We start from the raw sequence: 12125 nt of genomic DNA, 5'->3' as shown, positions 1-12125 counted from the left end.
ACAATTATCAATCAAAACATATGGAGACCATATAAATAATCAAGAGTTTCAATAAAAGAGAGTATCAAAAGATTACATTGTTTCCCCCAACAACAATATGGTTTAGTTCACCATAGACATGGTGAAACTAGATGGAAAATGGAAGAAGAATGGAAAAGCAAACCCTAGAAAAGATTAAAAGGAGCCTAAGCATCCTAGAGATCCTCTCTAGAGAGAAAAATTAGGTCTGGTTGATCTCCCCTGTCAAAAGAATGACTCTAAACTTGTAGTAGGGGTATTTATAGCTGAGGAGCGCATCAGAAAACAAGCCCAGGCCCAACGGACCACCGCCTGATGGTTTAAGTGTGCCGTCCGGCAGTTTGGCAAAAGCCTCAAAACCGCCCGGCGGTGCAAGGTGCCGCCCAGCGGTTTCCCTCGAAACCACCCAACGTCAATCACCATGCCTACTCCTCGCCCTGGACCGCCCAACTGTTCAAGTGTGCCGCCGGGCGGTCGACTCTTCAAATCTTCATTTTTTTGCTCTTTTCTTGAGTCTATGACCTGTATCTTTAACTCCATTCTTCACTTTCTCAAAATAGCTACAAAACAATGCAAAACAAGCATAATATCGCTAAAAACAGATTTTGACTCTCTACAAACTTATTTACTGAGTTTTGCTTGATTCTAGGCTCATTCCAAGTAGTAAAGGGCGTAATTCGGTCCAAATTGACATATGAAAATAACTGTTTTTCAACCTTCATCAGAAGACATCTCCTTGAAAGTCCAAAATTTGCAGTTGCCACCATGATTAGGGGAGTTTTCTGTTCCCTTCTCCTTCCTTTCCCACTTTTATTGCACTTGTCCATGATCTGTTGACTGTTCTGAATTCTGATCTGATGATTGTGACACACTAAGGACATTGTGTAGTTTAAGTGTGGTCTATTGGGGGAGAATTCTATTTTCTTTGTCAGTTTTTGTTTTTCTACGTTAAATTTTTTGTTTTCTAGGTAGTTTTTGTTTTGTCTTGTGTACAGTTTTGCATGTTTTTCGTGAATTCTGGACTTTGTTTACGTTGTCAGTTTTTCCTTCACTTCATTGATACTCTGATTTGTTGGATTCCTTGCTTTTCTTTGATTGGAAGATGATCATGATGTTTGAGAGTTGAATTGATTGTGACCGTATTACCTGTGTGTGATTTGAGCCATTTGATGATCTTTCTCGCGTGTGATATGTCTCTTTATTGCTTGCACATATGCCTTGGCTTGACTCTTTTTGATGATTCTTGATTGATATACACTTGTTCCCCATTGCTCCTCTATTTCCTTTGGTTTGTAGCTTCTCATCCATATTTATCCTCCTTTTTCCTTGACCCATTGCATCCATAAAATACCTTTTGATTTGAACATGCATATATGTTATGAGTGTTGTTATTAGAGGCTTGCCAAGACTATTTGTTGCTTGCTTTCTTGAGTACATTGAGTTAAAATTCTTTACCCTAGACACTTGAGAGGAACACTGATTGTGTGTATCTGTGAGGCTCTGTTGCTTTTGATTCTTCTCTTGAACTGATTGACTATTTCCCATGTACTGAATTACTTGGATGACTTTATGAGTATCTTCTGTCTTTGATTATGTGTTGGATACTGTCTACCATTTTTCCTTGTCCAGATTTCTTGAGGACTGTAATTCTGTCTGTCGAGTCTGTGTCACCTCCCTGATGTTTGAGTAGTTCCCTGGTTTTCGTCTTGGTTTTGCCAAGGAGTGCAAAAGAGAAAGTGTGGTCTATTTTGATGAGTCGTTATTTCTTCAACTATATTTAGTTTATTGCACTTAAATAGACCAGGGAATTGTGTTTAATTGTCTGTTATTGTTGACGGATTGGCAAGCGTACCAAATCGTTCAAGTAATATAATTGGTAAAACCCAATATCGTTCTTCCCAAGAGACTCGAAAGGCTTTCTCGATCACGTGAATTAAAATAATAAGACTTGAAAATAAAAATAATTAATTTGATTTAAGAACAAAAATATTAACATGCAATAGAGATTGATTCAATTGACAAAAGGAAAACAATGAATGAATGGAGTTGTTGGGGGTTTACAAATTCATCTTATCTACACTCTCTTATTTACTCCTCTTGAATTATTANTGTGTGTGTGTGTGTGTGTGTGTGTGAGAGAGAGAGAGATACATTTGTGTGTTGAATAATTTTAATTACTTAGATGGTACAAAATATTTCAATAAGGTATTATGTTCCAATTGGTATGGAAGAAAATTCTAAAGAGGAATGTCTCAGTGATTTTATTAAGGTGGTAAAGTATAAATATGGACAGCGAAATTCATGGCGTTCATCTTGAGATTCCCTACCAATTCTCAAGTAGAGATGAGTAAGTCATGTCGTGAGAATAGTAGGAGACCTTAACCTATAGGTTCTTAGGTGAGTTATAACGGCCTAATCTCGGGTGGTATCAGAGGGTGTTCCAGTTACTACACCCCCGGGCGCAAGAACGACCTTAAACTATATATTCATACGATCCGGATGGTCAAGTCAAGTGTTCGGTCTTTGCGTGTATTAATGTGCTTGGTCGTTTCCTGTTGGGTGGTCAGTCATTACACGATTTTAAATGCTCGACTTTTACATGTTATGTATTTGTTTGAATTGGATGCTTATTTTGATCAATTAAATTACACTAGCTTACCCTTCTTTTCTGTCTTATCATGTTTATCCGTTCGGTTTACCCTTTGCAATGATCATCATGTGGGTGTGAGTAAAGGGAGAAGATATCTCTTTAGAGCAAGCACGGGAATGAGAAGATCCACCTCTTTAGTATAAGATCGTTTGGTCTTGTACATAGTTTTGTATAAGTGTAGGAGTTTGTATAAAGTTTTAATTTTATGGTTATTTTAGGATAATTGTAAGTTAACTTTACTTCGAGTAACAGTTCTACTTTATACTATGTTTTGGGATGTTATAAAGGTGAAGCTAAGGCTGAGTTACAGGAGGGGTCAGAAGGTAAGGTTGAGTTTCATGTTGAAAGTTTGAGTGAGTTTGGATATGATGGTAGCACTAATGAAAGTGTTAACTTTATGGAAGGATTAATTGGTATCATGTTTTATTGTTCTATAGATAATGAATTAGGAGAGGAAAAATTGGAGGGTAATGTGAAAGTTGAAGTGGAAATTGTTGCACAAGACTTTGCTAAAATTTAGGACTTCCAGGTTTGATCATCATGTTGATGGGGATGAAGGTGTGAGAAATGACAGAGGATTATAAGATAATGAGTGAAAATTAGAAGAGTTAGTTAATGTTGAAAAGAGTGATGAAGCAGATATTGATAAAGAAAGTTATGGGAGGTTTGAAACATTCTCAACCAAAAATATAAAATATAAATGGAAAGTTGGAACTTACTTCATTGAAAGGAATGGATTTTTAGAAGTCAACTGAAGTTATGGATTGGAAAATTGAAAAAGTTTAAAATGTGTTAAAAATGATAAAAAAAAGAGTAAGGGTGGAATGTATGGGGTTGCATTGTGTACATAATGTACTTTTATATTAGACTAAGAAGGTAATATCTATAATTTTTATCTTGTGTAAATTAAGTTTAATAGCTCAACACATGGTTTGACTACATTGTATTGAATTGAAACCACATGGCATACTATCAATTATATAAGAACTTCTACTAAGAATTGATAAAAGATTTTGTGTAAGAAACTTGCATGCAAATTTTAGGAAGAAATTCCTTGATAAAAATCTCAAGTGTCTAATGTGGAGGACAACAACATCCACACACCCACAAGCATGGAAGTTGGAGATGAAAAACATAAAAAAAGTCAATGATGACATTTAAGCACTTGATAGATATTCTCCGAAGGTATGTATATAGAACTTAATGCTAAATTATTTTTATGATGAATGTTAATATTTCATACCTTATCTTATTTTATATATATTAAAATAAATATTAGTTAAGATCAAGGTTTATCACCACAACTTAATCTACATTGATTAATAATATGTATGAAACCTTTAACAATATACTACGTCATTCAAGAAATAAGCTTATCATAAACTTATTGAAAGACATTCGGATTTACATGATAAATAAATGAGAAAAAACATATTAAATACACAATCAGATTCTTAATCTGTTCCGAAATTCTCACCAAATTAAAAAGAAAAAAAAAACTTAATAAGAAATTGAATTTCGAGATAAATTACACATTTATTTGTCTACTTTAATAGTTCTGCTAGTTATTATTAGTGTTTTTTCTTTACATCTTCATAATTGGTTAACACTATTTGAAATGAGACACACCTCATACATTTGGAATTTTTCTTTTATTGGTAATTTCTCTTAAAAAAATATCCATACTCAATATAATATTGGTAATTTCTCTTAAAAATATATCCATTCTCAATATAGATGAAAAAAGATGAGAAATAAATAAAGATATAACTCAACGCAAATAATTGGAATACATATTTTTATTGAGTAAACTATAAGTAATATAATTAAATTATTTGCTTCATCTGTATTACTGTAATAACAAAATATTTATTCATTAGTAATATTCATGACGAGCAAGATAATAAAAAATGTTATGTGAATGATTTTAATGTCAATGTCCGGATTAATATATTATAAATATTTATAACCATTTTTATTGAGTTAAATTATTAAAGATGGAAGAGAATTAATTATGAGAGAAATATCTATTGGAAAAGAGAAATATCATGTATTTGGTAATTGTTTTAATATTCACAAGTTATTTCTGATTTTCTATCTTATACACTTATTTTATCAATATAAAAGTATTTAATAAATAATTTTATCATTTTAACATATTCTCCAGTTTTAAAATATATATTCACTGTCACTTATTTTTTAGAATAGTATTTATTTAATTATTTATTTATTTACGTTTTTAATAAAATAATACTTCCTTCAATTATTTTATTTAAAATAATGTACTAATTAAAACTCAAATGATTTTTTATGAAAATAAAATATTAAATTAAAAAAAAAAATAAGTACCTTTAATTACTAAAAAACCACACAACTAATGTGCATTTAAGAATTTAGGTAAAGTGATTATTATTTTATTATAAACATAACAACGATAAATGTCTATTTTAAAACTAAAAAAAGTAATGTGATTTAAAAGAATATCAGAGAAGATATCTGTAAATTTTTTCTTTGATTAAAGTAATGTATTTAAAAATATTATCCCTAATATTTTATGAAAAAACTATTTATTTTTCGTTTTAATATTAAATACCTATTTTTAATTATTCGGTTACAAAATATTTTTTAAGGAAACAACAACAATAATAATGATAATAATAAATATTTAAAATTAATTAAAATTTCATAGTTATTTAAAATGTGTTTTAGTCTATAACAAAAAGTTTATATTTTTTAAATCACAATGATACCCAAATACTAGCATATTTATTAATAATATCTAAACAATCTTATCATTTCGTATCACTTCATAATATTCACCAAACATGTATCTTATACTAAGCACACCCGACACCAAAGGTAAAAAAGAAAGGTAAAACGTTATTCAATAAAGGTAAAATGGCATCTGCTAGTCCACTAAAAAGCTAAAACTAATTCAAACAGTTTCAACCATATAAATACATATAACTATAACATAATGCTAATTTTGTGCCACTTCAATTTGGAGGAGGGAAGAAAATGGCATCTGCATTCCTCTTTGAACGAAAGTGTTTCTCAAGTTCTTCATCGACATTGAAAGCTGCCTGCAGAACTGATGGTGAAAGAGCCTTCCATGCCCCAATACTTCCAGCCAGGTGAGTAAATACAGGACTGTCATAGCAACAATCAAGCCATTTTTTCAGTTAATACCCATCATAGGTTCAAAACTATTCACAACCAAAGAGACATGAACAAATAAGTAACACTTCAAAACATAAAAAAAATCAATGTATTTTGCAGATAATATATAAAGAATTCAGTAAACAAATCCAAATTGTACTCATGATTGGTAAGTAAAGCAGTTATCAGCAGTATACTTCTGAAGCATGGAAAGAGACATCAATGGATGAAACAATGAATAAAAAACATTGGAAATTGTTTGTTGAAAAAGAGAAAACTCACTTGGGGGTAGTGATGATAGAGAACCACTCGAGGCCATCAGAGTCAGCAATCTTGGACACAACAAAAAACCTTGGGACAATGAACAAATTTCCAGCTTTCACAGTTGTTTCCAAAACCCTACGACCATCCACACCAACAACCTGAGCACGGCCACTTCCCCTCACAATGTATGTAACCTGATATGCAGAATCACAAGAGAATCCTGGAGAACACATGGCGTTTCCATCCAACCTCACAAGGTCTGCTCCCAGACCAACCTCACCAACCAAGGGAAGGTTCTTGGTGTTCAACACCACAACCCTTCCACCATTCTTGATGTCAACATCCAATGGAGCCTCTTCACAGTTCAATGCCATGCCCTTCCTATGNTCCTCTTGAGGCTCAGGAAGCTNGATATTTCCTTCAACCTTCACAATACCCTTACCTGATTGATTCCCAACAAGGGCNTTCACATCCTTTTCTTCCAAGTCCCAAGCCCTCCCCACAAACTCAGTTGAAAATCCAGTGAAGATTCCATTGGCACCAGTCAGAAAAAAATCAGTGAATTCACCAGTCTTGTGGGCTTTTGATGTTTCACCCAGGAACAGAACNACCAACTCGGTATCCTCNTTGTTATACCACCATGTCACTACACCAAAAGGGAGTGCCAAAGCATCACCCTTTTTTATTGCAACAACCTTCTCTTGTGATTCAGGGAGAACAATTCCNCCATAGACATGGTGAAACTATATGAAAAATGGAAAAAGAATGGAAAAGCAAACCCTAGAAAAGATGAAAAGGAGCCTAAGCATCCAAGAGATCCTCTCTAGAGAGCAAAATTAGGTCTGACCGTTCTCCCCTGTCAAAAGAATGACTATGAACTCGCAATAAGGGTATTTATAGGTGAGGAGCGCAGTAGAAAACAGGCCCAAGCCCAACGGACTACCGCCCGACGGAACAAGTCTGCCGCCCGGCAGTTTCCCATAAGCCTCAGATCCGCCCGGCGGTAAGGGTCACCACCCGGCGGTTTCCCTCAAAACCGCCGAGCGCCAACGCCGGGCGGTGCGTCGACTCTTCAAATCTTCAATTTGCTTCTCTTTTCTTGAGTCTATGACCTTTATCTTCAACTCCATTCTTCATTTTCTCAGAAATGCTACAATACAATGCAAAACAAGCATAATATCGCTAAAAACAACTTTTGACTCTCTACAGACTCATTTATTGAGTTTTGCTTGATTCTAAGCTCATTCTAAGTAGTAAAGGGCGTAATTAGGTCTAAAGTGACATATGAAAATAACTATTTTTCAACCTTCATTAACACCCCAAACTTCGAACTTTGCTTGTCCTCAAGCAAACAAAACAAAACAACACACAAAACAAAACTTGGCTTTATCCTCTATCATCCAATGTTTCAACAATCCCAAAGTACATGCCAAAAGTACTCAATTCAATATCCTTAGTGAAATCCGAAATAAGATGCATGCATGCTTTCAATCGAGATATTGCACAACAGATGTTACACATTATGAATGACCAATCCACTAAGCAAGAATGTACTCATGAAAGTTAACAGTTCATACCAAGCAAGTGTTTCACTCAATCACTCAAGTGTTTAAGGTGAAACTCCACTCTCTATTGTTCACAAGTCACATGAAACAAAATTGTCATTCATCTTAAACAATCAACATCTTTACATGCAAATGTCATCAAAAGGACTTTTCCAAGGCTTGTAATGAGGTTGGGCTAACATGAAAAATTGGTTTTTCCGGAATACAAAGTCCTTGAGTTAAGAGAGCTATCAAAATATTTAACAATTTAAGCACAACTCTCTTCCTTTCCAATCTCACTCATTCCCAACTTTTTCCCTTTTCTTTTTCTTTTGCCTTGAGTTCTTCTTCGTGCTTTTCCTCTTTTCTTTTCTTTTTCTCATGAATTTTTCGTTTCACAACATTTGACCTCAATGCTTCACAATTGCTTTTCAATTTTCCCCCATACAACCCCAAACTTGAACCTTTTCATCGCATACATTTAAGCTCATCCCAACTCAAGGTAAAGAATTTCAAGACAAGGGTTCACATTCTGTTTAAGGCTAAGGTTCAAAAAGGGTATAAAATTTCAAGCACTTTGGGTGAAAATTTGGCTAAAGAAGGGTTCTCAAAAATGGCCTTGATCATATGACATTCACATACAATTTAATCAATTATCAAGATTAAGTTAATATTATTCATCTTTTCCTGTGAGCAATGCATACAACAAGAAAAACTCTAGAGCTCAAAATCTCACACACATGCTTCCTCACACAAAATTCAATCATGCATCCTTCTTAGCATCATAACCACAATCATAATTCATCACACATCTATTTCACAGAATATCAACATGCATTGCAACTCAATTATCATCCACATCAAATAATCATCAAATAGCTCCATCATGCACATCAGTCAGTGAAACATTTTCAGAAAAGGTATTCAAGCCAAGGATACACACTAAAATTAAAATTCAACCTATTCTAAGAATTTAAATACAAATAAAATAAAAATAAAAGTAAAAGAAAGAAAAACTAAATCCTGTCTATGGACATCCCTCAGTAGATGTCTGCAATCAGCCCATGCTGTCATCGAGTCCTCCTGACTCTCATTATCCGCGTCCTCAAAGTTCTCTTCCTCAGTGTTCTGGGCTCTAGCTGCACCAAAACCAAATCCACTACTCTGCGCCTACTGCTCAGGCCATGCCACAGCTGTATGAAACTCATCCATAGTCCACCTGTGCACTGATGGCTGGTCATATAGCCCAATAATCGTCTCACCAGTCGCAACCTGCCCTCTATGAAGGGCCTCCATCCTCGCTTCCATCATTGGGATGTACATGTCCCTCATCGGGAAGGGCTCCGCGTGCTGGACTGGTACCTCATCAGGCACCTGCACCTGCTGAGCTGCAGCTCTCTTACGACGCCTCCTAGATGCTGCCCCTACTGCATCTACTGCTCCTGTTGCTCCGGCCTCAGCACAGAACTGGTGGAAATAAGCTGCATCAATGGCATTCCTAAGTCTCTCATATGGGGGAACTGCAATGTTCACCCCAGCCTGCTGACACAGAAAAGTGATCAAAGATGGATGCCCCAATGGCATCCTGCTACTAACTGTCATGGCACAGCTCCGAATCTCGTCGACAATTATTTGGCCGACATTTACCTCAATCTATCTCATCAAGCAGAAGATAAGACGGACCCTGTGCATCGTGATATCCGAGATGTGGGAGCATGGTTGGATGTTGGCATGTGTGAACGTCATCCAGTATCGAGCTAAAGGTATCACATCCAACCTCCTAATGTTAACCGGTGCACCGCTAGCGTTAGTCTGAAAATACCTACCAGGAAGACACACAACCTCCTCAATTTCAGCTACGTTACCAAACAAACCAGCATGTGTTGCATACTGGCACTGCTCCCCTGGCCACTCTATGCCCAAAAAGCTGTTAATAATATCGGGGTCATAACTAATACTCCGCCCCCTCACAAAGCTCGTATATCTTCCAGCAACCACTTCTCCTCTGGACATATCGTTGGTGTAGAATTCTTTCACCAACTCAACACTGGCAGGTGTAGGGTAAGTTGTCAACTTCTCCCATTCTCTCCTCAAAATCTCCTCTCCAAATTCAGGAGCCAAGTCAGGAATGAAGGAAGCCTTCCTCTCCATCAACAACCTCCTTTCTTGCACAGTTGCATAGTGTTCCTCATGTTGTTTGGAGAGGAACCTCCGAGAGTTGAATCCTTTTACCCCCAGTATTTCTTCCCCTGCGTGATGCTGATGCCATTTCTGCAATAAATACAATTTCCCAAAAACCACAGAAATCTATTGTTAGGAGTTAATGCATCAACAAATACTTTCAAACCCAACAAAATTTACAACTGGGGGTGCACAGGTTCCCCCTTTCGCAATGCAAAACATTCCACAAAAACACAACAGACCGCCCGGCGGTAAAGAGGATTACCGCCTAGCAGTATGCACCAGTTTTAATACCGCCAGGCGGCAGAGGCCTACCGCCCGGCGGTGCGAGGGGTTTTCAAAAATTTTTCACCAAATCAACCCTAATCTCCACTCAAATGCTAATTCCTACCATGCAAACCAATTTCAAACAACTTAATCGGTCCAGAACAGTTCCTAATTCAACAATCCATGCAAAGAATCTCAAAACCCTAAGTTACNNAATTCCTAAGCATGTTCATCATCAATTTCAAAATTTGGAACTAACAAATGAAATTACACAACTTACTTGAGTGGAGATATGAAATGCTTGCAACAAAACCTTCAATTGATGATGGAGAACTCTAAATGCACACTTTCACCAAGAAAAACCCCAAATTTGAGCAAGAAACTAAACTTTTTGTGAGTGGGTGGTGAGAAAGTGTATAGAAATCTCTTTAAAACCCTCTTGAAAGTGCAAATCTGGAGCAAGAGTGCAAGGAGACCGCCAGGCGAAACTCAAAGGGGCAAAGCAAAGTGAAGAAGACCTAAAATCACCCAGCTTATAAGAAGCTCGGGTTTGGGTCTCGCCGCCACCGCCCGACGGCAAAGTGGTACCGCCCGACGGTGAGTGGAAATTTTCTCACACTTTTCTTGCTTGCCTCTTTGTGATTTCTCCTGGTGACTCCTGATCTTTGCCCTAAATTTTTCAATTTCAAGATTTTCCTCACTCAAATGAACATGCACACATAAAATGTAATAGACAGAATTCGGAAAACAAATAACAAACACAGAAATTCAAAATTATGTACAAAAAATGGGATAGTCCCCATAAACACCCATCAGTAGGTGTTAAATTTATTCTTGCTTGGTATCTTCTTCTTCTTCTTTACGCTAAATCTCTTCAAAAAGTTGATCGAACCAAGCACATGTTTCCATACATCAATCATAGGAGCCTTTATCTCCAATTCCTTGAAGATCTCCATGAAGTACTTAAAACAATTTTCCTTCCTATGATTTTTCTTTTTATGAGGAAGGGGTTTTTCACATGACCTTTTTTTCTTTCCTCTCTTCCTCTTTTTCTTAATTTTCTCCTTCCTTAACCTTCTCTTTTTCTTTTTCTTTTCTTTCTTTATTTTCACATTTTTTTTCTTTTTTTCTTTTCTTTCAACCACTGCTTTTCCTTTCTCATCATCCTTCTCACTCTTATTCAACTTTTCTGTTTATATCTCCTCTATCTTTTCCGCAGCAACAACTTTTTCTGTTTTTATTTCCTCTTCGTACATCTCTAGCTCTTCTTCTTCTTCTATATTTTCCTCCTTAACAACCTTATCATTTGTAAAGATAGTGGCTTGACATTCTTCTTTAGGGTTAACTTCATTATTAACCCTAATAATGCCCATAGACTTCAAGACCTTTGTTATCTCATCTTCCTCTATCTTCTCTCCATCAATAACCTTGTCATACTCAAAGATAGGAGCTTGACATTCTTCCTTAGGGTTAACTTCAGTATTAACCCTAATAATACCCAGAGACTTCAACGCATGAGAGTGTTGTTCCTGCAATAAACGTTCTTTGGCTTCCCCCAACGTTTATTTTCGCATTGAGAATAATTCTTGTTGTAAACGTTGTTTACCTTCCCCCAACGTTTCTTTTGGCCTAGAGGAATATTGCCCATGGTCATTATATACGTTTGAATGAGGTTCCCATTAGTGATTGAGACTATTGTGGTAGAATTGAGTGCCTACATAATCAAATTCTTGTCCAAACTACATTCTGCAAAAATTAGGACCCTAGAAAACATTTATTAAAACAAAAATAAAAAATAAACATAAAATCAAGTCAAACTCAATCAATTCACACTACTAGAAAAATAAACCTCGAGTCCCCAACAACGGCGCCAAAAACTTGTTGACGGATTGGCAAGCGTACCAAATCGTCCAAGTAATATATTTGGTAAAACCCAATATCATTCTTCCCAAGAGACTCAAAAGGCTTTCTCGTTCACGTGAATTAAAATAATAAGACCTGAAAATAAAAATAATTAATTTGATTTGAGAACAAAAATATTA

General features: G+C 35.8%; 1 protein-coding gene across 1 annotated transcript; it reads right to left on the bottom strand.

The window, feature by feature from the left end:
- Positions 1 to 5433: 5433 nt before the first annotated feature.
- On the bottom strand, positions 5434 to 9904 carry LOC106778681 (12S seed storage globulin 1-like). The gene is made up of 4 exons (XM_014666667.2): positions 9868 to 9904; positions 8908 to 9116; positions 6110 to 6834; positions 5434 to 5818 (listed from the first exon to the last, which is right to left on the bottom strand). The coding sequence occupies exons 1-4, from the start codon at positions 9902 to 9904 to the stop codon at positions 5665 to 5667; spliced, it is 1125 nt and encodes a 374-aa protein (XP_014522153.1). The 3' UTR covers positions 5434 to 5664.
- Positions 9905 to 12125: the final 2221 nt, after the last annotated feature.

The sequence above is a fragment of the Vigna radiata genome, chromosome 2, assembly GCF_000741045.1.
Source record: "Vigna radiata var. radiata cultivar VC1973A chromosome 2, Vradiata_ver6, whole genome shotgun sequence".
Classification (NCBI taxonomy): domain Eukaryota; kingdom Viridiplantae; phylum Streptophyta; class Magnoliopsida; order Fabales; family Fabaceae; genus Vigna; species Vigna radiata.
This window is presented reverse-complemented; position numbering and strand designations above follow the sequence as displayed.